General features: G+C 41.2%; 1 protein-coding gene across 1 annotated transcript in view; it reads left to right on the top strand.

Annotated features, from left to right (window-relative positions):
* SVOPL (SVOP like) overlaps nt 1–27,975 on the top strand; it is a 92,095-nt gene that overhangs the window by 37,671 nt on the left and 26,449 nt on the right. Inside the window, exons 10-14 of the mRNA XM_061166428.1 lie at nt 3,162–3,235; nt 6,957–7,162; nt 7,971–8,082; nt 8,874–8,955; nt 11,004–11,093. Coding sequence (XP_061022411.1) covers nt 3,162–3,235; nt 6,957–7,162; nt 7,971–8,082; nt 8,874–8,955; nt 11,004–11,093 — 564 coding nt within the window. The remainder of the gene's footprint in view (nt 1–3,161; nt 3,236–6,956; nt 7,163–7,970; nt 8,083–8,873; nt 8,956–11,003; nt 11,094–27,975) is intronic.

Raw genomic sequence — 27,975 nt, 5'->3', positions numbered from 1 at the left:
CAGAGCCTGATCTTGACCCAACTCTTCCTCCATGCCTCAGATGGGTCCAGGGCAGCAACAGCTCTCCCCACTCACCTCCCCACATCTTACTCCCTCAGGCATCATATGCCCACAACAGGAAGGTGATGTCAAGGGTACAGGTCTTCTGTGCCCTGCACACAAGTCAGAGGTGGGCTTTTCTAGGGTCTTCCTGACTTCCCAGGGCATCACTGATGACAAGAGCACTGTAATCCCACTGCCACCTGACCTGATGCTGGGTGTGTTGTGAGATAGAATGTGCTTGATAATAACGCAAAAATGAGAATTAAATGTCCCAAACTTCCTCACATTCAGTTTTTGTTTGGTAAGGTGTTCTCACTTTGCTTTGTGGAGTGTTTCCCCTAATTATTCCACATGCCTCAAAACCCACTTGTGAAACAGGAACCTTGAACTTTCTTCCAAAGAACTAAGGATGCTTCTGTTATTCTAATTTATTTTCTGGATTTTGGAAATAAATTTTGTGGTTCAGAGGTCAGGACCCTACTATTAGGCAGTATCAGCTCTCTCCTACCTTTCTACTAAAATACTGACAATTCCATCTTATCATGCAAAGCATGGTGGGAAGACTAGTTGCCAGGCAACAGGGATTAGATGAAAGAAGCTATTATGCTTTGTAGAAACTGGCACATAATCTCTAACTGGCTGTGAAATTTTGATTGTCAACAGCATAAAAAATAAAATTGGATTCAGAGAGAGAAAAAAATTTAGAGACAAAACCATGGACACTGAACCATCATGAGGGTCTGATTGTAGAGTTTTTTTGATGTGGACCAGTTTTTTAAAGTCTTTATTGAATTTGTTACAGTATTGCTTTTGTTTTGTGTTTTGGTTTTTTGGCCAGGAGGCCATGTGGGATCTTAGTTCTCCGACCAGGGATCAAACCTGCACCTCTGCATTGAAAGGTGAAGTCTTACCACTGGACCATCAGGGAAGTCTCTGATGTGTATTGTTTTTTTTTTTTTTTTTTTAACTGAGTAGTTGTTCCAGGACTGTGGAGCACTGAGGTGCACTTCTTTCCTCTTTTCTTTTGCCTCCTCCCTCTTCCACCCCTCCTCCTTCCATCTCCTATCCCACTGGGTATTAGTTTATTTGGGCTGCCATAATAAAACAGCATAGACTGGGTGTCTTAAACAACAAATATAATTTTCTCACAATTCTGGAGGCTAGATGTCCAATGTCAAGGTGCTGCAGAGCTGGTTTCTTCTGAGGCTCCTTTCCCTGGGTTTTAGATGTCCGTCTTCTCCCTGTGTCTTCTCGTCATTTTCCCTGTGTGTGTGTATTCTGATCTCTTTTGGTCATATTGGATTACAGTCCACCCTAATGACCTTATTTTAGCTCATTTAATTCTTTAAAGACCCCATCTCCATTCTCAGTCATCTCTACAACCGCCCCCTTCCCTCCTCCCTCTTACATCCTTCTCTTTTCTCCCCCTTCCTTCTTTCTCCCCCTTTGTTTCTCTTGACTTCATCTTGCTGCCTCCATCCCTCAAGCCCATTAAATGATTCTTCTCCACTGTGGTCTATTGAGCAAGGCCTTGTGAATACAGAGCTGTAAGCGATGGACCCTGCCTTAAGTCTCCTAAATCTGGTTAGAGAGGTGAGACTCACATAGCAAAGTATCAATAGCATAACAGAACCCAGATGCCTAGAACCAGGTGAGTGGCCCAGGCAGCAGGGTTTGGAGGATCAGAGCAGAGAGGTGACCGTGAGCCAGGTTGGCAGAGCCACCTGCGGAGAAGTGGGGACTGAGAGGAGAGGCAGCCTTGGGGAGGAAAAAGGCCAGGCAGGAGGAATGGTGTGAGCTGAGACCAAAGGTAGGGATGAGCAGTGAATTCGGTCACATAGGTGGTTGTTAGGATGCTATGTGGAGGAGGCCGGGCAAGATGCTGTGGGCGGTGGAGCCTCTGCAGCTTCACTCCCGAGATGCTTTGGGGGCTGTCTGAGGTCAGGCCATGCTGTGAAGGGGCTGAATAAGTCCACCCATTTGGGTTGTATGGTCAAAGGTTCAGAACCAAATGACTTATTAGGATAAAGTTTGTCTGTGTATATATAACTCAGCTTTCTGAATCTCCAGTGACACTTGGGGAGGTGAGGGGACCATAGTTGCATCTAAACTCAGGGGACATGGCAGAGAGGCAGGTGGGAAAGAGAGAAAGACCCAGACTGGCTCTGTCTCCAAACAGCTGTGTGATCTTGGGCAAGCCACTTACCCTCTCTTGGCCATATAGTCTGTGTTGGAAAATATGAGGATAGGGCTGGATCAGAGGTTTTCCAAAGATGAGTGACCAGAGTCCTGAGATATAAAGCAGATGAAAGCAGAGTGTCAGTGGCTTGAGTCCACACCCAGTGAAATCTAGGAGCTGAGACTGAAAGTTACAGAGGCAAAGGACCTCTGAGTTCTCTGGAAGCTCTTCCTGTGATAACAAAATCCAGGACTCCCAGACCACACTTCTGGTCTCCCTGGTCGGGGGGCCAGGGGTGAGATGTTGTAATCCCAGGTGGATTTGTGAAAAAAGAGTAGTTGGTTTTCAGCTGAGCACCCTCCACCTGAAATATTCCTAGCTTTACATAAAAATCCATTACTGCCTAGTCCTGTATAACTCAGCCTTATTTTGACCCAAACATACTTAATAGGCACTGGCTATGGACAAGAACTTTTACTAAAGACACACAAAGAAATTGGACACTATCCTTTTTTCAAATTTAGGCCACTTGTTTTTTACACGAGGCTCACACTTTTTAAATATTAGGGTTTCTTCATCTTAATGATCTCCATCAGTTTCATAGCTGTTTTTGTATCCTCCTATTTTCTGTTCTCTAGTCTACCTCTCACCAATACTGGTGAGAAGGACAAGGGTGAAAGGGTTAGAACCTTAAATTCAGTGGGTCTTGCTTGGTACTTGCCAGTGATAATAAAAAGTATGCAAAGACTGATTGACTGAGACAAATGTGTTAAAGACAGTATTTATGGGTTTGGGTGAAGGATATTCAGGGAGCGGAGTGGCCATCTCTCTGCACGAATTTCCACATAGTTCTTGCTTTCTCTGATCTAAAATTTTAGAGTCACCTTTGCCCATACTTAACCTACTTAATCTGTCCTATCTCTCCCTTTCACTACCCCAGGAAAAGAGAGGAAGATTTGCAGACTTATTGGATGCTAAATATTTACGGACCACGTTACAGATCTGGGTCATATGGTAAGAATGGTATTATTTCAAAATTAGGTTTGGGGGGTTCAAGAGGGAGGGGATATATGTATACTTATAGCTGATTCACACTGTTGTATAGCAGAGGCTGATACACCATTGTAAAGCAATTATACTCCAGTTAAAAAAAAAGAAAACCTAGGTTCAAATAAACAAATACTTTCAGTGGGAGAAAGTCCACTGAAGTAAATTCCTCCTGAGTTCTCTAGGGAGAAAACACAAGGCAGATACCAGTAATGCCTTATCTTTTTGCTTAACACCACAGACCAAAAAATAGATATAAAATAACAGTATAAAAAGAGAGAAAAAAATCCAAATCATCTATAACCAGGTTTTAAAAAAATTTTTCATTTGAGTTCTGTACTAACCTTTTGCAGCCTGGTCTCTTCCCTCATCACTTTACTGGAACTGATCCTTGAGGTCACTGAGAGTCAAATTCAAAGGAATAGATTCAGTGGTTCTCTCTGTGCAAAGATTTTCTAAACAAGATACAAAAAGTATGAACTCTAAAAGAAAAGATTGATGAGTTTGCCTACATTAAATTAAGAGCTTGAAAAGTAGGCCACCAACTGAGAAAAGAAATTTATAGTATATTATGTCCAACAAATTATCTATACATGTTATATATATTATTAATATATGTTACTATTGTATAACTTATTTCAACAAGAAAAGCATACCTGACCTGGTAGAGAAATAGGTCAGAGACTTGAACAGCCGCTTGACCAAAAATATGTATCAAATAAATACATGAAAGCATGGACAACCTTAAAGTCTCCAGGGAAATACAAATTAAAACCAAATGAGAAACCATTGCAAATCCACCTGAATGGCTAAGTTAAAAAGACTGACTGTATCAAGCGTCGGGAAGGATGTGAAGTAACTAGAATTTTTATACACTGATGATTGGATTTCAAGTCAGCGTGACCACTTTGAAAAACTGTTTAACGATTTCTACTGCAGTTGAAAGTATGCATAACCTATGGCTCAGCAGTTTCACTCCTAAATTTATATTCAACAGAAGTGCCAAGTAAAATAAAATAGCATTATTTTATTTGTAACAGCTCCAAACTAAAAACAACCCACATGCCTATCAACAGTATAATGGATAAATTGTATTATATTCATAACATAGAATACTGTACAATAATAAAAATGAGAAAACTGGTGTTCTGCCCTCAACATGGCTCAATCTTACAAATGTAATAATAAGCAAAGCAAGTCAGACACAGAATACATAATACACGCTTCCATTTATAGAAAGATTCAGAACAGTGGAAACTTAACGATAGTGTTTGAACTCAGGAAATTGGCTGTCTCTCTGCCTTTCCCAGATATAATCACTAAAAGTGCATTGATGTTTCTCCTTTTGAGACTTTTTAATTTTTAAAATACTCTCAGTATTTGGAAATTAAGCAAAATTTAAAGTTACCTTAATAGCAAGGTGATTATTGTCTTCTTTTTAAATATTTCATGATGAGAATTTCCAAGCTCACATGAAAGCAGAGAGGATACCTTGATGAAGTCTAATTTACTTGCCACTCAGATCTGACAATCACAGATATTTACCCATATTTGCTTTGGCTGTTTTTCCTGTTCTGAAGTATTTCCAAGTAGGCCCAACACTTTATGCCATTTCATCCCCAGGTTTTCATTAAGAGTCTCAACTACTTGAGGACCTTTTCTTAGATGATTCCAACCCTATAATCACACCAACAAGGTTAACAATTGTGGGAATCACCTAGTGGTTCATTGGCTAAGACCCTGTACTCCTAATGCAGGAGGCCTGGGTTTGATCCCTGCTCAGGGAACTAGATCCCATGTGTTGCAATTAAAGAGCCACAACTAAAGATATTATTTGCCACAACTAAGATCCGGTGCAGCCAAATACATAAAATTAAATATGAAAAAATATTAACAATCATCACTAGTATCATGCAGTGTGCAGAATATATGTAATTTCCCCTAATTGTCCCCATATGTGTTTTACATGTGGCTTTAATAACCATTTCCATAAAACAGGCATGAGGGGGGCTTCTGGGAGGCTGACTTTATTCTTTTTCTTCACTTTGATATATGAATTTTTCTGTATGTTATGTTTATATTTAAATAAAATAAAATTTATTTAGATATAAAACATTTATATTTATTTTAAATATATAAAAATATTTAAGAATAGACCAAAAAAAAAAAAAAAAAAAGAGAGAGAGAGAGAGCAAGAGGAAGGAAATATAAAGCAAAAGCAAAAACCTTGCATGGCTTCCTGACCTCTGAAAGGCAGAATTCTAAAGATGACCCCTGAGATTTCCAACACCTGGTGATTCCATCAAACACTCACTTGACTGTGGATGTGAAGGCAGAGCATAGATGTAATAAGTATGGTTATCTGACCTAAAACAGGGAGCATAGCCTGGATTAGGCAGGTGGATGCAATCTAATCACCCGAGTCTTTAAAAGTGGAGAAGTCTCTCCAGCTGGAATCAGAGCTGCAGCAGAAGGGAAGTGTGGGGTAAGGCAGGAGCACGGGGCGGACACGACTGCTGTCGCTGGCTCCGCAGACGAGGAACAAGGGGGCCTGCAGAAGCTGAAAAGCCCTGGTCAGCAGCCAGCAAGGACGTGGACGTGGGTCCTACAGCCTGTGCAGCTGGGTTCTGCCAACTGTCTGGATGAGCTTGAAGATGGATTCTCCCATAAAAAGTGGAGCAGCCCCGCCTACACTGGCGTTTCTGCCTCCTGAGACACCGAGCCGAGAAGTCAGCCAGACCCACTGAAGTGCTGACCTCCAGGACTGTGAGATAACTGTGAACTGTTTCAAGCACTAAGTTTGTGCTCACATGTTGGAGCAGCTGCAGAAAAGGAAACTGTTACCCAGTCTAGGCTTGTGCTGCTCGCTGCATGGCAGGCAAGTAGAAGAAAAGGTGTGGAGGCAAATGATAGTGACTTTATCCAGAATGCCAGCAGACTGAGAAGATGGTGGACTAAAGTTTTAAAGAACCATCTTAACCTAGAGTAGCATTCAGGCTGCTCTTTAGCTGAGGGAAATGTGAAGGTGGGAGGGTTCGAGAGGAGAGGGTCAGGATGAGTTGCAGACTTCTTGGAGCCACTGGCCTTCAAGGGAAGCTTAGCCTTTCTTTGTTCTGTTTGCTCACAAGGCTGGATTATAAGGTTTCTGCAAAATTTCAAATCAATATTGGTTATTTTTATTCTACCACCCTTATCTCTGCTTATTTGCAAGGTTTCTAGGCTGAAAACGAACTTACCTACAACTAGTAGCTATAACTAACCCGGGACCACCTGGGATGGGAACTTAATAAGCTGTTTGGGCACAAGCAACAGTGCTCTGATAGCTAACTCTGTGTATTCAGGGCTAAAGTAACAGAGTACATGAGCTGAAGAATGAAGGGGGCAGTTTCAACATGGTGTTAGTTCTGTTCTGACTCTGTGACAAAACTCTCTCCTGGCCTGAGGAGTCCTCTGAGCCCTTTCTGCTTTTTCTTGCAAATCCATTTCTCACCGTGCAGTCTCTGGTGAAGGCTACTCTCCAGTCTCCCCCTGAAATGTGACCCTACTTTCCCCTCCCCATCTTTCCCCTCCCACACACCGTGCCTTCCACCTGAAAAGCTCTCCCTGCTTCTCCCCGCCTCTCATGGGGCTACCCCTTCTTCAGGCCTGGAGACAGCCTTTCCTGATGTCCATCTTTTCTTGCTTCCAGGCTGGGCATCTCTTTTGCCTACTACGGGGTCATCCTGGCCAGTGCTGAGCTGCTGGAGCGGGACCTAGTCTGTGGCTCGCGGTCCGAGTCCGAGGTGGCCGTGACCGTGGGGGTCTTGGAGGAGAGCCAGAGCCCCTGTTACTGCCACATGTTCGCTCCCTCCGACTACAGGACCATGATTATCAGCACCGTTGGCGAAATTGCTCGTAAATGTCTCTCTCTGTTGGGTGGCTCTCTGTTTGGGGTGGGGGAGGGGCAACTCAGAGCCTCACAGAGAAGAGTGGCCTGTCATACACTTGGCTCCTGCCTGGTAGGACTAGACGAGTCCCCAAATCATGCTGACGTGTCTCCAGTGTGGATGCAAGTGGGGAGGGAGGACAAGTCTGGAGACATGAAGCTTTAAATTACTTAATCGAATCAATTCTAAGATGCATTTCCCCACATTGTAATGTCTCTGCAACTGGGATGTGTCTTGCAATGACTTGTTAGGTTTCCCTTTGGAAGCACTGTTTCTGCTTTAATAGGCATAAAATAATGGTACTTAATCATTAGCACCTTGGACTTCCCTGGTGGTCTAGTGGGTAAGACTCCATGCTTCCACTGCAGGGGCTGTGGGTTTGATTCCTGGTTGGGGAAGTTCCACATGCTGCATTATGTACCCCACCCCCCCCCCCCGAAAAAAAAATTCATGGCATCTTGAATTTGAAAAACAGCATAAAATATTTAAAATATAGATCGAACAAGTGGGCAGTTTACAATAGACATATATACAGTAATACACATCCTGGACATAAAATATACGTCGCATACACCAATGTGTTTTTCTCAGACCCACATGGGGAAAGGATGTGAAAAGAGCATGATGTTGATGACAGTGTGACTGTTCTTGGCTGCAATACCCATGAGGTTTGAATTAAGTTGTTTCTTTATGAAATGACAGGGAGGAAACCATGTCAGTGTTCATAAATGCCATTTGCTGTCAAAGTTCTGAAAATTGCCTTTGTTTTTTTCCAGTGAATCCTTTAAACATCCTGGGCATTAATTTCCTGGGGAGACGGCTGAGCCTTTCTATTACCATGGGATGTACAGCTTTATTCTTCCTGCTCCTCAATATTTGCACCTCAAGGTATTTGCTCTCTGGTTGCTTTGGAACAATCTAGTTTTGAGCGGTGGTTTTAAAATGAGGTCTTCTGGGGACTTCTCTGGCGGTCCAGTGGTTAAGACTCCGTGCTTCCACTGCAGAGAGTGCAGGTTCAATCCCTGGTTGGAGAACTAAGATCCCACATGCCCCATAGCCAGAAAAAAAAAGTGTAAAATAAATAGAATGAGGTCTCCTGACCCATGGCCTTCAATGCGGGTCAGGAACAAGTCCCTTTCCCTTGGAAAGTAGAGTACAAGCTGCCTCTGCCCCTCCTACTTCTTTTTTCCCCCTGAATAGGACTAGCCTGGGGGCATTCAGTTTGCTCACCAAGATATTTAGCATCGTTTTACGAAGTTTCCTGGAGAATGGGGAATTTGGCTGCTGACCAAATGAGCTGCACCATTGTCAAGACAGTGATGTAGACAGCATACCTGTGGTGGAAAAATTCATTGCACTATGAATTTGTGACTCTAGGGTGACCTCATTCATAGTATGTATGACTTATTCTGCACACTGTACCGTTTTGCAGGAGTGGTCACAGAGGTGTGCTCACCTGGGGTGGGGGGCAGGCTGGAACGGCACACTCTGGGGGAACAGGATTGAAGGTCTGGGTCAGGTTTTGCTTTAGGACCCCACGGTCAGGCCAGCTGATGAGCAGCACCCCGGGGTCCTGGCCCCCGTGGGTGTGTGTGTGTTGGCCGCTACAATGCACCGGGATGGGGGCCCCGGAAGGTCCTCCCATGCTGCCTCTGTGATGTCTCCCTTTGGTTCCCTAGCGCCGGCCTCATCGGCTTCCTCTTCATGCTGAGGGCTCTGGTGGCAGCCAACTTCAACACCATCTACATTTACACCGCTGAGGTTAGTTTTGGGGAAGGGGTTGCTTACATCACGGTGTTGGTCTGTAGATAATGCATCCCTGGCTTCTGCTGACTTCTGATGAGTTTCTAAAAACATCCTATTAAAATGACACCAGAAAGTGTATTTGATGTGGTCTTTCTCCTGCCCCATGGGGTCTAGTGAAAGCCAGTCTCTGAGAAGAAAGATAGGACCTTCTCCCTTTCTCACTAAATCACATTCATATTAAAAAAAAAAAACCAACAAAAAACCTCATTGCCCACGTACCCTGCTTCCCGAAGAAATAGGGCCCATACCTGCATGTTGCTGATAAAATGTAAAGCACCCTATTTCTCTCTCTTTTTGAAATTAGAATGTACTTTTCAACTTTTTTCTTTTGAAAGATCACATCCCACTCTGTTGTTTGTTGTGTGTGGCTTAAATTCAAATATAAGAGTAATTTATCTTTAATTTATTGAATTATTCCATATACTTAATACATCTACTTCCGAGGGGGCTCCTCAGAAAGCCCCAGTTTAAAGAGCAAACATTCCTAGAAATAAGCAATGTCTGAATAGGAAACAGTATTTTAACTGGCTTTGTCTTTCTTTGAGCTAAAGAAAGTGGTACTGTAGGGACTGCTAAGGCTGCATTCATTTGCATATCAGGAAAGGTAAAAGTCTGTTCAAAATACAGATATTACATATCAAAATCATTAAAGCTACAGGAAAAAAATATTCTTTTCCTCTCATGCAGATTAACAATAGGAAATTATAACATATTTGACATATATCAGTACATATACTTCATTTGGTTCCATTGACAAAATCTTCTAAATTGTGAATTTGTAAACTTAAAGGTCTATATGTATTGTGGCATACCTCTAAAATTATATTTGGAATATTCAATTTAACATTTTGGAATGTGTTCATTTAAAGGGTTGTTTCTAAGTATTTTTCCCCTGATACTTATGGCTTAAAAAAAAAATCAAAGATGTCTTGAATTATTTCATCTCCTAGAACTGTCAAAACACAAAAATATTGATATTAGAGCAAAGGTCATCTATATGTATCTGAATCCATTGTTTTCAATAGCCAGTAACCTCATTTTCCACAAAAAAAGAACTCCAGGAAAAGGCACTCAACCCCTAGGTCATCTTTTATAAATATAGCGGTTTCCCCTGGGGCAGGATAGCATCTTGTTGCATCTGACAGATGGTGTGTAGAGAGATCACATGCTTTACTTTGGTGAATTGATAAAAACTGATCAGTACTACATAGCATTCAGAGAAAATTTTCCAAAATTAAGAAGCATTCTTTCATATATTCTCCCTACATATTCTCCTATAATCTTCTTTATTAAATATTTGCCTATCAAGGATTCTGTATCAATAAAGTACAGATTTTTGGTGGTGGTTTAGTCAATAAGTCATGTCCAAGGGTTGCAGCCCCATGGACTGTAGCCTGCCAGGCTTCTTTGTCAATGGAATTTTCCAGACAAGAATACCAGAGTGGGTTGCCGTTTCCTTCTCCAGGGGATCTTTCTGACCCAGGTTTGAACTTGGGTCTCCTGCATTGCAGATTAATGAGGTCTTGCTATAAATGAAAGAAAGCAGGCTGTGCCATATGGTTTTGTAGTGCAAACACGGTGGATGGTGTAGTTTGTATCTGACACTTCAGTCAATTCACTGTATCTATATTAAAGATTTGCTTGGATTGTTATTATTTGGGGCATATTTTCTTTCCATTCAGTAGACCTCCTTTATATGTTTATAGCTCTAAGGTGGAACTCTATCTGATTCCAAAGTTTAGCTTTCTAAAATCACATTTGGAATATTAAACACATATTTTGGAATTTGCTCACTGAAAGGATGATTTCTAAATGTTTATTACCTGATAGTGTTAAAATTCAAAGTTGTATACCTGAGAAAATGAACATCTTCTATTCTTATCCTATCTATATAGACTATTTGGCCTTTTATATATTATCAAAGCCTGACCCAGGGAGGGAAGAACAGAGGACTTGGGAAAGGAGGATTCTAAACTGATGCTCTCTACACCGCCCCCATGCAGGTCTACCCCACGATGATGCGTGCTTTGGGGATGGGGACCAGCGGCTCCCTGTGTCGCATTGGAGCAATGGTGGCGCCATTTATATCCCAGGTACAGCCCAGCGGTCTCTGTAGGAGGATGGATATGTCTAAGGGAGGCGGGGAGACAGTGGCCTGGGTCCCTTCAGGTTAAGGGTTTAACCAAAGATTTGTCTGCTTGAGTTTCCTTGAGCTGCTGTTTTCTCATTGGTGAATTTGGTGGGAAAAGAGGCTAAATCAGTGCTTCCAGTCAACAGCATGTATTGCGTCATATGAAGGGTTTGGATTTTCCTGGCCATTGTTAGCAGAAGATGCCAAAGACACAGATGACCCAGGGAGCTGGAGCCGTTGAGTGACAGTGGGCTCCAACTCTGCTGTCAAGGGTGCAATTGAAAAACAGAACACAAACATGCGGGGAGGCTGAACCAGGGTGAGGCGAGGTGGCCCTGGGAAGGGCAAGTCCGGCACTCAGGCAAACCAGTTGCAGGCTGGGAGAAAATCCAGAGGTGGTCGGGACCATGATGGGGGGCCCTTGTGTCAGGAGGGAATCAGGCAGATACAGTAACCCACATGGTCATGGTTCCTCAGAGGGACCAAACAGCTTGCCCCTCGGCACTGGTCATTCTGTTTGGCCACAAGAAGTGGAAATCAGCCTGACCTGGCTGCAGCCAAAAACAAGAGTGGGGTTGGGCCCTGGGTGGGCCTGATCCAGGCTGTAAGCCTTGTTGGGGACCCAGGCTCTGCCTCCTCACATTTGTCTAGGGCCTGTGGTCACTGAGCATTCAGACTGTGTGCCCTCAAGACCAGTGTGCTGTGCTTGCCCATGGACCTTGCCGCCTTACAAATCCCAAACCTCTCTCCTTAGATCCAGCTACCAGAAGATACCAGTGTGCTCTCTAAAACCCAGAAAGATGCTCTCCCTGCATCCCACTGGCCAGACCTGGTCAGGTGTTCATACTTGAGCTACATCAGTTGCAGCCAAGAGTCAGACTTACGCACAGAAGCAGCTGGGGATGGGCAGTTTTTGGAGAAAGTTTTGGGTTGACATGGGCTGAGCAGACTGTAATGTGTATTTCCTACCATTTAACAGAGGATTTTGCTACCACTTTTCTTAAGACTATCTTGGGCATGTTTTGCCTTCTCATCTTTATTTATTTAAAAGTTTTATTATTTTTTGGCTGCCTTGGGTCTTAGTTGCAGCACTTGGGATCTTTCATCGTGGCGTGAGGGCTTCTTTCTAGCTTTAGTGCACAGGCTCTCTAGCCCCTCGGCATGTGGGATCTTAGTTCCCCCACCAGGAGTTGAGCTCAAGTCCCCTGTTTTGGAAGGTGGAGTTTTAATCGCTGGACCCTCAGGGAAGTACCCACCTTGTCTTAATTTAAAATGAGGGCAGATTTGGTCTTGCAATTTTGCTTTTCAGAGTTCTTTTGTACTTATTATTTTACCATTTCAGAAAAGAACAAAATGGTGAACGGCAGTAGTAACATATTGATCCTGTTGATCACACTGAGGTATGGTTGGTTTTCCAGACTTTAGAAATAGAGTCTTTTGGGCTTCCCTGCTAGCTCAGAGGGTAAAGAATCTGTCTGCAATGAGGGAGACATGGGCTTGATCCCTGGGTTGGGAAGATCTCCTGGAGAAAGGAATGGCTACCTACTCCAGTATTCTTGCCTGGAGAATTCCGTGGATAGAATAGTCTGGCAGGCTACAGTCCATGAGGTCGCAAACAGTCACACAGCTGAGCGACTAATACTTGCTCAAACCCTCAGTAAGTGTTAGCTAATAACAGTAACAATGATCAATAACAATCAATGCAATGTCACGGTCTTTGTAGATTGGGGCCTGGGGACTGGAGTCCACAAGAAGGACGCAGGGGACCCAAGTCTCAAGTGAAACAAGGGTGCTTTATTTGAGAAAAAGGCATGTTCATATATCTTCATACAAGGCAGCTTTAGGCGGTAAAAAAAAAATCGAGCAAAAACAAAGCCAAGCAAATAACAATCTTCAAAGGGCCAGAAAGCATTCCATATCCTGAGTAAGAGGGGCATAACTGAATAGATTACCTTTAAGAAAAAGGTCACTGAAGGGAATCACTGAAGGGAGTCACTGAAAGGAATCCAAGCAGGTGCCCTTTCTCATGATCTCCGTCCTGAGAACTGCATGGAGCTCTGCTCGTTCTTGTTTTCCAGGAACTGATAAGGAATAGAGAGTCCTTGAGAAACGGCACACAGAAGAAAATAACATATTGGATCCCTTAAAGTTGAACGTCCCCTGACAATTCCCCCCTTTTTATTTTTCATAATTGGGGGTGACTGTAGATACTTTTGTGAAAAAGGCCCTGACCAATTGAGTTTGTTTAGTTTGAACAATTTTGGTTGAAAGGTATTGGTATATTACAAATATAAGCACCAGGATAATTATCAGCATTATATTTCCAGATCCAATACTATGTGTAATGCTTTGAAATCATCTTCGAGGGTCTAGCCCAGATAATTGATCAGCTAGCTGCTCAGCTAAGGTTTCCAAATTGTTGGAAGAGGGTAGACTCTTAGAGAAGGTTTCAAGGATTTCCTTTTGCAACAATTGTGCCTTTATGTATATCTTGCAAATGAAATTTGATTTGTTCCCAATTGTAAGCACTATGGTTGAACCAAACAGGAGTGATACAAAATTTAGAATTCCAATCACAATTTAATAATACTTGTTTTTGTAAATCTATTAATTGATCTCCAACCCATTGGATAGCTGTTTTTAATTCCTGAATTTTATCTTGAACTTTTTCATCTATCTGAGCCTGAGTGAGCCATATAGTATGAACATCTTTAGTCCAATTTTGAACAAAGTTTTGTGTTTGAATTGAAGTTTGTAAAGCAATGTCTGTGACAGCAGCAGTGGTGCAAATGGCTATTAACCCCCAAATGCCAAGAATCAACCATCCAATGAATTGCTTAGATCGTCGGAGTAATTTAGTGAGTAACTGGGAGGCAAGTCTTGCCATGGGACCCTTCTTCCAGGGTCGTTGGAGATCTACTGGCAACCACAGACTACGCTGAGATTGAAGAATCAAAAGAGATTTGTTTTTTTAGAGAAATAGAGCAATTAAGACAGGTATACAATTTGCAATCTATACAAGTCACAGGATGTAAAGTCTTATTAAATTGTAAGTTTCCTATGGCTATAACAAAAGGAAGGGGAACACAAGCTTGTATAAAATATGAATGATTGTAATGGAAGGAATAGTTACTATGACTATGACTGGTCCCTGTGAAATATCCAGTCCAAGTTCCAAGTTTTTCAGTACTTGTAGCAAGTTTCCAGATGTCCCACTGTTCAGGCCCAATTTGTTTATTGAGGACGATTTGAGGACAAGGAGGTAATATTCCCCTGTCAAGCCAGCCAAGAAGTCCTTTGTCATGGAGGTGTTCCATTGAACTGTTGGTAACCTTCCATGCTACTTGAGTAACATAATCACACATAGAACTGTTAATATCATCTGAGCAGTTAGATAACCACATACCATGGGGTCCCCAGTCAACAATGGTGTAATTGGCCACAACCATTAATTTCCCTGATTTACCTTGACATCTGTCTCAATAAACAGGAGTATATTCAAAATCCTTATAAGTAAACCCCTTACATTCCAACTTTTGTCCTTTTCCTAGAGTTGTGGTAGTATTGACATGGTTCTCATAAAAGGACAGGGCAGTAAACAGTCTACACAGTGTGCGGAAGTTCTTTTTTGGAGGCAGGACGAAAGCCCACATTTGTCAACTAACATTAATACACAATTCTTCTGGGCCTATGCATAAAGGAAGGATTTCATAGCCTAGAGAAATGTTAGTCTTCCTTCTTCCTCAGAATGAGAGGGCCCCTCCAAGCTCCAAGGAGGAGGCATATGTACTGAGTCATTGGCGGATATGATCAGTCCTATATCTGTCCATTCTGTAACCTGCAATAAAGGGGGGTTAGGTATATAAGCCCAGTAAGTGTGATTAATCAAGTCAGCCTGAGCGGGGGAAGCAAAAGCAAGCAAAGCAAGCATAGCGACAAAAATATTTTCAGGATTCCGAGGCGTTCCCTGTTGAGAAACCAGATTTTCAGCTTGATTAGTAAGGGTTTTTATCTGTCCCCAAGTAGGGAGATCATAAGGTCGATGATGTCGAGTGTGGTATTTCTTGGAAATTTTTAAAGCCGCCATGGCTTGCACTGGAAACTCCTCCTCCTGGGGATTTTGCTGTTTCTTCTCTATCTTGAATGCCGGTGGCTCCCCTGGGGTGGATCTTCCAAAGAGGGAGCCAACTGATTTCGTTGGATCCATCTGGAGAAATACAAGCATACCCCTTTCCCTGTAATATTAATTTTCCACATTTCCATTGTTTAGTCAACCTGTCTTGATACCAAATGGGCAGAGGAAGGGAGGTATCCTTCAGTGCCTTGAAATGTTTTTCTGCTTTTGTCAAAATATCTCCTTGCGGTAAGTTTAAAAAATTTAAAACAAATAAAGCTGTATTAACAGTAGTTATAGGATTAAAGAATATATTGTGTTGGAATCTAGTAAAGTCTGCTCTGGATAAGGAAGATATAAGTGTTCCTGTGTATTCCCCCTTTTCAAATTTTTTTATTTGTAGTTTCAGTGTGTGATGTGCTTGTTAAACTATGCCCTGTGCTTGTGGATTATAAGGAATACCTGTAATATGTTTAATAGAAAATGATTGCAAAAATTGTTTGAATTGCCTAGAAATATAGGTAGGGCCATTGTCTGTTTTTATAGAACTAGGTGTTTCCATTATTGTAAAGCAAGTTAATAGGTGGATTATAACATGTTGTGTAGTTTCACCTCAGGGAGGTGTGGCCCATATAAAAGAAGAATTTGTATCGATTGAGACATGTAAGAAGGAAGAGGGAGAAAGTTCAGGGCAATGAGTTACATCCATTTGCCATAGTTCTTTGGGTTGTAATCCTCGAGGATTGATACTTTGTGCAATGGGTCGAAGATGTAGGGTCCTACAAGTAGAGCAATTATTAATGATTTCTTTAGCATGTCGGTATGCAATTTTCCAAATTTGATGTAATGAGTCAGAATTATTGTGTAATAGAACATGTTGCTCTTCAGGAGTAGCAGAAGAGACAAGTTTATCAGCTTGTTCATTGCCATGAGCTATAGGGCCAGGAAGACAAGAATGTGTTTTGAATATGGGTAAAATAAATGGGGGAAGTGTGGTTCTTAACAATAGATTGTAGTTCAAGAAAAAGTTGTTGGATAATAGATTGATTAGAATTTATGGTAGAAGTTTCTATATTTCTTAATACAAAAACTGAGTATAAGCAGTCAGAAACTATATTGATAGGATACAAATGTAGGTGAGTAACCTGAATGAGAGCATATAATTCATTTTTTTAAGCAGAATGAAATTTAGTATAAAAGACTATATTCTTTGAGAGACTAGAATGAGGCTTTGACATTTTTAGTCCTATCTATATAGAAAACATCAGTTTGAGGTATAGGTTGTGATGTGACAATGTGAGAGATAATAAATTCAGTATTTTTGAAGAAATTCCAGAGTTTGTTAGAAGGATAATGAAATGAAATTTCTGCAAAATATTCCAGGAAGGCTATTTGGAAATCGGTAGAAGTTTGTAATGTGTTCTCAAATTGAGGTTTATTAATAGGTACTACAATTTTATGAGGATCGGAGCCAATTAGAGTCTTAGCTCTCTTTCTTCCATTGATAATGATTAGAGTGATCAAATCAAGATACGGTGTAAGTGACTTTGTCCCTCTAAAATGGCTATAGATCCTTTCTATTGGGTATTCTTGTTGGGTAAGAAGTCCTGTGGGAGAATGGAGAGAGGGGAGTATAAATAATTCTAGAGGTAAATCAAGTCTAATACGAGTAAGAAATTGTTTTTGCAATTTATTTTGTATTAAGCAGTTTTTCTTGTGCCTCTTGTGAAAGTGAATGAGGGCTATTTAAATCGGGATCTCTTTTTAAAGCATTAAATAAATTAGTCAGTTGATAATTTGTAATGTCTAAAGAGGGTCTAATCCAATTTATATTGCCTAACAGTTTTTGAAGATCATTCAAGGTTGATAATTTATTAACATGAATCTGTGTTAGCTGGGGAGTATGTTGTCTATTAACAAATCTTAAGTAACAGTCAGGTGTAGATGTTTGAATCTTTTCAGGGGCAATGATTAATTTAGAAACTTTACGCATTGTTGAGCTATGTCAAACATCTGTTGAGTTTCTAAAATAGATGGAGCTGAAAACAATATATAATCCATATAATAAATAACAAGAAAGTCAGGAAATTGTTTTCTTACAGGTTGAAGGGCTTTGGTTACATAATATTGACACATGGTGGGAGAATTCATCATTTCTTGAGGCAACATAGTCCATTGATACCATTTATGAGGCCTGATATGATTATGATAAGGAAGAGAGAAAGCAAATCTCTCTTGGTCTAGAGGGTGTAAAGGGAAAGTAAAAAAGCAATCCTGTAAATCTATAATAATAATATGCCAGTTTTGAGGAATAGTGGTAGGTGATGGAATTCCTGGTTGTAATGCTCCCATAGGTTTCATAGATGTACTAACTTTTCGAAGATCTGTTAAAAGACGCCATTTGCCAGATTTCTTTTTTATTACAAAAATGGGAGAATTCCAAGGGGAACAAGATTCCTCAATATGTTTTAATTTCAATCGCGTACCTATGAGTTCCTTAGCAGACTCTAATTTCTCTTTTGTAAGGGGTCATTGCTCTGTCTAAATAGGCTCGTCATTTTTCCAAGTTATTTTAATAATTGTGTTGTTTGTTAAATGAGCAGTGACCCCCTAGGAAAAATGTGGAATATATATTTGAGTTTGCCATTGTATAAGTAAATCTCTTCCTATTAAATTAAGGGGTGCATCTATCACATAAGGTTGTAATGTTGCAGGCTGGCCTTCTGGTCCCTCATATGGATATATTTGGACATTTTGATAAACCTCTTGTATTTTGCTTTGAAAAATTCCTGCAATTTGGCAAGAAATTCTCTGTATAGACCAATATTTGGGCCATAAATGTTTGGAAATAATGGTAATATCAGATCCAGTGTCAAGAAGACCAGAAAATATTTTGCCATTAATTTTGATATTTATATTTGGTTGTGCATATTCAGATACTATTGATGTCCATAAGGACTGCTTTTGATTTGTATTACCAAGTCCACCTGTCCATATACCATTAGAGAGGAGTTAATAGAAATGTAAGGTAAAAGAAGTAATTGGGCAATTTTGTCCCCCTTTTTGAATTGTCATAGTATCTGAGATAACATCATAATTTGATTTTTTTTTCTTATAATCTGAATCAGTTATTTCAGGGTGAATAGTAATTTCTTTAGAAGTCAGACTAGATTGGCCAAGTATAAGGCCGAAAGTTTGTGAGGGTAGGGGTCCATAAAGTCTGGTAGGTATTCTAGAAGGAACTGCTTGAGGAAAAAGAAGAAAATCATTTAGGGCTGATATATCGACGGCAGCATTGCTGGATGTTGAAGATTTGAGGGAAAAGATGGAGTTTGCCCCTCGTTTTTGTCTATGGGGACCCAGGGAGTCCCCATCTTTGAGTTTCCCGAAATAGGGTTCCCTTCAACACCATACTTAGATTGACATTTTTTTCACCCAATGTACCCTTTTATGACATTGAGGGCAGACTCCTGGAGGTTTTTTTAATAGTTTTAATTTTTTCTGTGTGTTTGTTAGGGCAATCCTTTTTTATTTTATTAAAATTTTTTTTTTCAAATGGTAATTTGATTTTTATTTATTTATTTTTTGGGGGTGTTGGGGGGAGACTTTTATTTATTTTTCCCAATTATTTTTATTAGTTGGAGGCTAATTACTTTACAATATTGTAGTGGTTTTTGCCATACATTGACATGAATCAGCCATGGATTTACATGTGTTCCCCATCCTGAACCCCCCCTCCCACCTCCCTCCCCATCCCATCCCTCTGGGTCTTCCCAGTGCACCAGCCCCGAGCACTTGTCTCATGCATCCAACCTGGACTGGTGATCTGTTTCACACTTGATAATATACATGTTTTGATGCTGTTCTCTCAGATCATCCCACCCTCGCCTTCTCCCACTAGAGTCCAAAAGTCTGTTCTATACATCTGTGTCTCTTTTTCTGTCTTGTATATAGGGTTATTGTTACCATCTTTCTAAATTCCATATATATGCATTAGTATACTGTATTGGTGTTTTTCTTTCTGGCTTACTTTACTCTGTATAATGGGCTCCAGTTTCATCCACCTCATTAGAACTGATTCAAGTGAATTCTTTTTAATGGCTGAGTAATATTCCATTGTATATATGTACCACAGCTTTCTTATCCATTCGTCTGCTGATGGGCATCTAGGTTGCTTCCATGTCCTGGCTGTTATAAACAGTGCTGTGATGAACACTGGGGTACATGTGTCTCTTTCAGATCTGGTTTCCTCGGTGTGTATGCCCAGGAGTGGGATTGTTGGGTCATATGGCAGTTCTATTTCCAGTAGGGCAATCCTTTTTTAAATGGCTCTTATCTCCACAAACAAAACATCCTTCATTCCCCTTTTTAAAGGCAGCAGCCATTGCTTCAGCTAACATTTGCATTTTCTGAGTTTCTGATCCTAAGTTGAGACAAGCCTTCAAATAATAACATTCCTGGTCTCATGAATTGGAGCGATGGCTCTTTGACATTCCTGATTTGCATTCTCATATGAAAGCAGTTTTTCTAATTGCACTCTTGTTTCTGACAACATTATAGGAGATAGCAACTCCCAGTCTAGTTAAAACATCAGCATAGGCTTCATTAGGCCCTTGTAATATCTTTGTGTAGTTACTTTTAGGTTCCCTTTGAGGAGTAATTTGATCCCAAGCTTCAAGGGCAACTTCTTTCAATTGTTCATGCAACAAAGGAGGGCATTGTGTCTGAGCTTTCACTGAATCAAATTGCCCCATACTGGTTAACATTTTAAAAGTAATTTGGTTTTAGGGAGTGCCAGCTCGAGCATTAGAATTGGCATGATTTTGGGTCACATCGTGAAACCACATTATCCACTGAAGCTATTTTTCTGGTTTAAGAAGAGCTTTTATCAAAATTCACCAATCATAAGGAATAAAATTTCCAATAGAAGATGCCATAGCATTTAGAAGTTCTTTAGTAAAAGGTGAATGAGGGCCGTATATAGTTACAGCCTTTTTCATCTGTTGCATATGAGAAAAATCAGTACCTTCATATTGAGGTATTAGTTGCCCTTGAGCATAAACATTTCCTAACACAGGAAAGGCAAAAAGATCATCGGCCTCAGAGACTTGAGATTGCAAAGTCAGTAAATCAGAAAGCCTTCACCATGAAGGAGAATAAGTGGATTGTCTGTTTTCATAAATATGAGTGTGTGTTAGGGGCTTATCATTTTCATCAAAAAAAGTATTGTTGGCTTTAGTGTCAGTGAGAGCATCAGAAGAATCATCATCAGATTCATTTTGTCCTCTAATTGAGGGGACCTTCGGTTTCATGCCAGTTACAAGAGGAGGAGGAGGAGTGCTTGGGACAGCTGGAGCAGGGATGTTGGGAAAATTTTGAAACATTTTATGTTGCTCTAATTGGGCCTTCTGTAAAGTCTTATCATCTAATTTATATTTGTATAATGAGTGTTCTGCTTGTTGACGAAATCAGGGGGGCTAGAATTGCCTTGAAATGGCAAGATCATGGCTTTAATGAGGGCCCACAAGGGCCAGAAATTTATTGGAATATTTTCTCCCCGTCTTGCAGCTTGTTCAACATTTTCTTTAACCTGGTTCCAAATTTCTAAATTGAAACTGACTTCATCAGGGAACCAGGGATTATATTTAACCACTGTTTGGAGACAAGCCTCTATCTGTTGACGTGAAACTGAAAGTCCTTGAACCTTAAATAAATGATGAAGTATAGTAGAAAAGTGGTGGGGCTTTCCAGCCATTTGTCCTATAACCCCACACTTACCGACCTCCATAGGTCCTAACAGTCACTCTGTCAACTTGCCAAGGACGTCCACCAGGTCCCTGTTCAGGCGCCACCTGTCATGGTCTTTGTAGACCGGGACCTGGGGACCGGAGTCGACAAGAAGGACACAGGGGACCCAAGTCTTGAGTCAAACAAGGGTGCTTTATTTTCAGAAACGCATGTTCATATATCTTCATACAAGGCAGCTTTAGGCAGAAAAAAAAATTGAGCAAAAACAAAGCCAAGCAAGTAACAATCTTCAAACAGCCAGAAAGCATCCCATATCCTGAGTTAGAGGGGCATAACTGAATAGATTACCTTTAAGTAAAAGGTCACCGAAGGGAGTCACTGAAAGGAATCCAAGCAGGTGCCCTTTCTCATGATCTCAGTCCTGAGAACTGCATGGAGCTCTGCTTGTTCCTATTTTCCAGGAACTGATAAGGAATAGAGAGTCCTTGAGAAATGGCACACAAAAGAAGAAAATAACATATTGGATCCCTTAAAGTTGAACGTCCCTTGACAATGCAAAATCCTAAATATTCAAACAAGTATTTCTCAACAACAAAACTACTTTTTAGGTCTAGTTGAGTTATTTTGATCACAATGAAATTGGAATGTTTTGCTTTCCTTACAAGGTTTAGAATGGGAAGTTAGAATCTAGGAAGATTTGATTGCTTGTAGAATATTTGCCTGGGGTTTGGGGTGGGGTGGACTGTTCCAAGCAGACAGTAGAGCTTGGTGTCACTCTCATAAGTTCATCAGTCAGTGTACCCTTGGACGTGGTTGTCAGACTTCGGTGCATATCAGAATTACTAGGGTAACTTGATAAAATGAAGATTCCTGGACTTCACCCAGAAATTCTGGTTCTTAATATGAGATTCATCACCTATAGTTTTAACAGAGGGAATCCAGTGTCATTGGTCTGTGGACCAGTGAGAGGTGTGGCAGCCAATGAGGAGTTTGGCTTTACTTTCACTTTTCTTTCTATTCCTTCCTTCTCTTCCTTCCCATCCAACTCCCCTTCCATCTCACCTCCTCTTTCTTTTGTCTTTCATTTACTTTGGTGACTCATTTGACAAGTTATTTTCAGCATAATTCTCTACAAACTCTAGGTACTCACTTCACAGTTTGGCAGTTAGAATGCCAAAAGGGACTCCATAAGCTACAATCTATAATTGATAGAATAGAAACAAGGATTTATAAGCGACTTCTGTACTTCTACTGCAGGGAGCATAGGTTTGATCCCTAGTCTGGGAACTAAGATCCTGCATGCCACGAGGCTCAGCCAAAAAAAAGAGAGAATTTATTCCAATTTAATATTCAACCAACATTTGTTGCATGCTTACTCTATGCCTGGCATTGTTCTCTTACAGCAGTAAATAAGCCAGACCAGGTTCCAGTGGTGTGCCAGAACTGGCCTGCCCTGGCTTGTGAAAACTGTTAAATTTTTAGGGAGTAATTTTGCAAGCTAGTTGATGTCACATTGCAGCTTGAAATTAGCATGGTGGTGGCATTTATCCCACGGGCACAGGCAAATACTATATTAGGACTGTTTTTGGAAAGCCTGTTAAACATTTGGCAGCATGCCACCACAAGATTCTTGATTTCAAGAGGCATAATTTCAAGAGGGTCTTTGTAACTGGGGTTCCCAGGTGGCTCAGATGGTAAAGGATCTGTCTGCAATGCAGGAGACCTGGGTTTGATCCCTGGGTCGGGAAGATCCCCTGGAGAAGGGAGTGGCTACCCACTCCAGTATTCTTGCTGGAGAATTCCATGGACAAAGGAGCCTGGCAGGCTACAATCCATGGAAGTGAAAAGAGATGGACATGACCGAGTAACTAATGCACACACACGTTACAAATATGCAAAAAATCAAAATGAGTCAAATAAATTATTGGTATATCTTAATTATTTGCATATCTGTAAAGCACTCAATTGGAAAGTAAGTTGGAGGCAATGATAAGGAATGACAGGCCTTCCCCCTCCCTGCCCATGCCACACCCCATCCTTTGCCTCAAAATTACTTTCCTGAAAGATAAGTTGAAGTAAAATCCATACATTCCATTAGGGGCAGTCTGTTATAAAAGTCAAGGCTTCATATAGCCAATCTTATATAGTATGTATAAATGCAGTGTAGCCTTTAAAAATTGTGAATCACTGTATTGTGCACCTGTAACTTAAATAGTGTTGTACATCAACTATACTTCAATAAGACAAAATTACAGGAAGACACAAGACCCCTCTGGGGAGATGACATGGGAGTTGAGACCCGAAGTGTGGGAAGCTAACAACTCATAAAGGGTAACAGCAGTCAAGTGAGATAAAAGCTGGTCCAAGGTCCTGGAGCAGGAAGAGCTCAGTGTGTTCCTGGAATAGAAAATAGCTATGGTGAACAAAACGCTGAGATACGGGAGAGTCAGGGCTTCCCTGTTGGAGCGAGTGGTAAAAAACCCACCTGCCAATACAGGAGATGCAAGAGACACAGGCTCGATTTCTGGATCAGGAAGATCTGCTGGAGGAGGAAATGGCAACCCACTCCAGTATTCTTGCCTGGAGAATTCATGGACAGAGGAGCCTGGCAGGCTACAGTCCATAGAATCACAAAGAGTCAGGTATGACTGAAGAGACTTAACATCTGTCTCCCAGGCATACTGAGGACTGGATTTTTTTCATAGGAGAAGTGGAAAGTAATTGAAGGGTTTCAAGCAGCAACGTGACCAGCTTTTATATTTGAAAAAGAGCACTCTGGTTGCTAAAGGGTTAATTGTCAGGGCATTGGGAGAGGGCAAGAGGGGAGCAGGCTTATCATAAGGTACTCATTTGAAATGGGAGATTACAGAATTCTGGAAAACCCTTTTTCTGATAGTGTGGAAAGATTTAAAAGTTTAAAATTTAAAAGTTCTGCCTAAGAAAAACAAACAAACAAACAAACAAACAAACAAAAAGCCAAGATAAGGATGAAAAACACACCTTTACTTTCTAAGGGCTTCAAAAAAACCCTAATTGAATTGTCACAGCTGAGCAATGATTTTTGTTGGCCTGTTGAATACCTAACCCTCCAGAGGCATGAAAACACTGGGTTCAACACATCAGATAATAATACACAGAACTTCACCAGTTAATGGGAATGAAAAATCTATCCATTTTCTAAGATTGATTCCTCAGTTCAGTTCAGTGGCTCACTCATGTCCAACTCTTTGCGACCCCATGGACTACAGCACACCAGGCCTCCCTGTCCATCACCAACTCCCAGAGTTTACTCACACTCATGCCCATTAAGTTGGTGATGCCATCCAACCATCTCATCCTCTGTTGTCCGCTTCTCCTCCTGCCCTCAATCTTTTCCGGCATCAGGGTCTTTCCAAATAAGTCAGTTCTTCACATCAGGTGGCCAAAGTATTGGAGTTTCAGCTTCAGCATCAGTCCTTCCAATGAATATTCAGGACTGATTTCCTCTAGGATGGACTGGTTGGGTCTCCTTGCAGCCCAAGGGACTCTCAAGAGTCTTCTCCAACACTATAGTTCAAAAGCATCAATTCTTTGGCACTTAGCTTTCTTTGTAGTCCAACTCTCACATCCATACATGACTACTAGAAAAACCGTAGCTTTGACTAGACGGACCTTTATTAGCAAAGTAACGTGTCTGCTTTTTAATATGCTGTCTAGGTTGGTCATAACTGTTCTTCCAAGGAGCAAGCATCTTTTAATTTCATGGCTGCAGTCACCATCTGCAGTGATTTTGGAGCCCCCCCCCCAACTAAAGTCTGACACTGTTTGCACTGTTTCGCCATCTATTTGCCATGAAGTGATGGAACCAGATGCTATGATCTTTGTTTTCTGAATCTTGAGTTTTAAGCCAACTTTTTCACTCTCCACTTTCACTATTGTCAAGAGGCTCTTTAGTTCATCTTTGCTTTCTGCCATAAGTGTGGTGTCATCTACATATCTGAGGTTATTGATATTTCTCCCAGAAATCTTGATTACAGCTTGTGCTTCATCCAGCCTAGCATTCTGCATGATGTACTCTGCATATAAGTTAAATAAGCATGGTGACAATATATAGCCTTGACGTACTCCTTTCCCGATTTGGAACCAGTCTGTTGTTCCATGTCCAGTTCTAACTATAGGTTCTTGGCCTGCATACAGATTTCTCAGGAGGCAGGTAAGGTGGCCTGGTATTACCATCTCTTGAATAATTTTACAGTTTGTTGTGATCCACACAAAGACTTTGGCATAGTCAGTAAAGCAGAAGTAGACATTTTTCTGGAACTCTCTTGCTTTTTTGATGATCCAACAGATGTTGGCAATTTGATCTCTGGTTCCTCAGCCTTTTCTAAATCCAGCTTGAACATCTGGAAGTTCATGGTTCACAGTATGTGAAGCGTGGCTTGGAGAATTTTGAGCATTACTTTGCTGGCATGTGAGATGGGTGCAATTGTGTGATAGTTTGAGCATTCTTTGGCATTGCCTTTCTTTGGGATTGGAGTGAAAATTGACCTTTTCCAGTCCTATGGCCACTGCTGAGTCTTCCAAATTTGCTGGCATATTGAGTTCAGCACTTTCACTGCGTCGTCTTTCAGGATTTGAAATAGCTCAATTGGGATTCCATCACATCCACTAGCTTTGTTCATAGTGATGCTTCCTAAGGCCCACTTGACTTCACATTCCAGGATGTCTGGCTCTAGGTGAGTGATCATACCATCATGATTATCTGGGTTTTGAAGATCTTTTTTTTGTACAGTTCTTCTATGTATTCTTGCCACCTCTTCTTAACATCTTCTGCTTCTGTTAGGTCCATACCATTTCTGCCCTTTATTGTGCCCATCTTTGCATGAAAATTTCTCTTGGTATCTCTAATTTTCTTGAAGAGATCTCTAGTCTTTCCCATTCTATTGTGTTCCTCTATTTCTTTGCATTGATAACTGAGTAAAGCTTTCTTATCTCTCCTTGCTATTCTTTGGAACTCTGCATTCAAATGGGGTTATCTTTCCTTTTCTTCTTTGCCTTTTGCCTCTCTTCTTTTCACAGCTATTTGTAAGGCCTCCTCAGACAACCATTTTGCTTTTTTGCATTTCTTTTTCTTGGGGATGGTCTTGATCACTGCCTCTTCTACAATGTCATGAGCCTCTGTCCATAGTTATTCAGGCTCTCTTTCTATCAGATCTAATTCCTTGAATCTATTCAAGGAATAGAGTGTCAGTTCCACTCTATAATTGTAAGGGATTTGATTTAGGTCATACCTGAATGGTCTAGTGGTTTTCCCTAATTTCTTCAATTTAAGTCTGAATTTGGCAATAAGGAGTTCATGATCTGAGCCACAGTCAACTCCCAGTCTTCTTTTTGCTGACTGTATAGAGCTTCTCCATGTTTGATTGTGAAAAATATAATCAATCTGATTTTGATATTGACCATCTGGTGACGTCCATGTGTAGTCTTCTCTTTTATTGTTGGAAGAGCATGTTTGCTATGACCAGTGCATTCTCTTGGAAAAACTCTATTAGCCTTTGTCCTGCTTCATTCTGTACTCCAAGGCCAAATTTGCCTGTTACTCCAGGTGTTTCTTGACTTCCTGCTTTTGCATTCCAGTCCCTATAATGAAAAGGACACCTTTTTTGGGTGTTAGTTGTAGAAGGTCTTGTAGGTCTTCATAGGACCATTTAACTTCAGCGGCTTCAGCATTACTGGTCAGGGCATAGACTTTAAATTACCGTGATACTGAATGGTTTGCCTTGGAAATGAACAGAGATCACTCTGTCGTTTTGAGATTGCATCCAAGTACTGCATTTCAGACTCTTCTATTGACTATGATGGCTACTCCATTTCTTCTAAGGTATTCTTGCCCACAGTAGTAGATATAATGGTCATCTGATTTAAATCCACCCATTCCAGTCCATTTTAGTTCGCTGATTCCTAAAATGTCAATGTTCACTCTTGCCATCTTCTCTTTGACCACTTCGAATTTTCCTTGATTCATGGAATCAAGGTTCATATGCAATATTACTCTTTACAGCATTGGACTTTACTTCCTTCATCAGTCATATCCACACCAGGATGTTGTTTTTGCTTTGGCTCTGTCTCTCCATTCTTTCTGGAGTTATTTCTCCACTGATCTCTAGTAGCATATTGGGCACCTACCAACCTCAGGAGTTCATCTTTCAGTGTCCTATCTTTTTGCCTTTTCATATTGTTCATGGGATTCTCAAGGCCAGAATACTGAAGTGGTTTGCTATTCCCTTCTCCAGTGGACCATGTTTTGTCAGAACTCTTCACCATGACCCTGTCCATCTTGGGTGGCCCTACTTGGCATGGGTCATAGTTTCATTGAGTTAGACAAGGTTGTGGTCCATTTGATCAGATTGGTTAGTTTTCTGTGATTGTGGTTTTCAGTCTGTCTGCCCCTTGATGGAGAAGGATAAGAGGCTTATGGAAGCTTCCTGGTGGGAGAGACTGCCTGAGGGGGAAACTGAGTCTTGTTCTAATGGGTGGGGCCATGCTAAGTAAATCTTTAATTCAGTTTAAAGATTTGAAGATTTGATAAAATTAGATTTAAAATCAAATCCCATACCTGCCAGAGACACTTGGAGGGCTCAAACATACCTTGTGTGCAGCAGGACCCAGGGACCCTACAGAGACTGAGACAGAACCGTGTTTGTGTGTCTCCTGAGGAGGTACAGGTCAGCAGTGGACTGCTGCAGGGGCAGGGACTCTGGGTGCAGTAGACCAGGGTATGGCATAAGCCCTCTTGGAGGAGGTCACCATTAACCCACCGTAGAACCACCAGAGTTTACACAGGACTGGGGAAAAAGACTCTTGGAGGGCACAAACAGAACCTTGTGTGTACCAGGACCCAGGAGAAAGGAGCCGTGACCCCACAAGAAACTGGCCCAGACCTCCCCGTGAGTGTGCAGGAGCCTCCAGCAGAGGCATGGGTCAGCCATGGCCTGCTGCATGG

The sequence above is a fragment of the Dama dama genome, chromosome 18 (genome assembly GCF_033118175.1).
Source record: "Dama dama isolate Ldn47 chromosome 18, ASM3311817v1, whole genome shotgun sequence".
NCBI classification, from domain to species: domain Eukaryota; kingdom Metazoa; phylum Chordata; class Mammalia; order Artiodactyla; family Cervidae; genus Dama; species Dama dama.
Note: the sequence above shows the minus strand (reverse complement) of the source record. Positions and strands in the feature narration are given on the sequence as shown.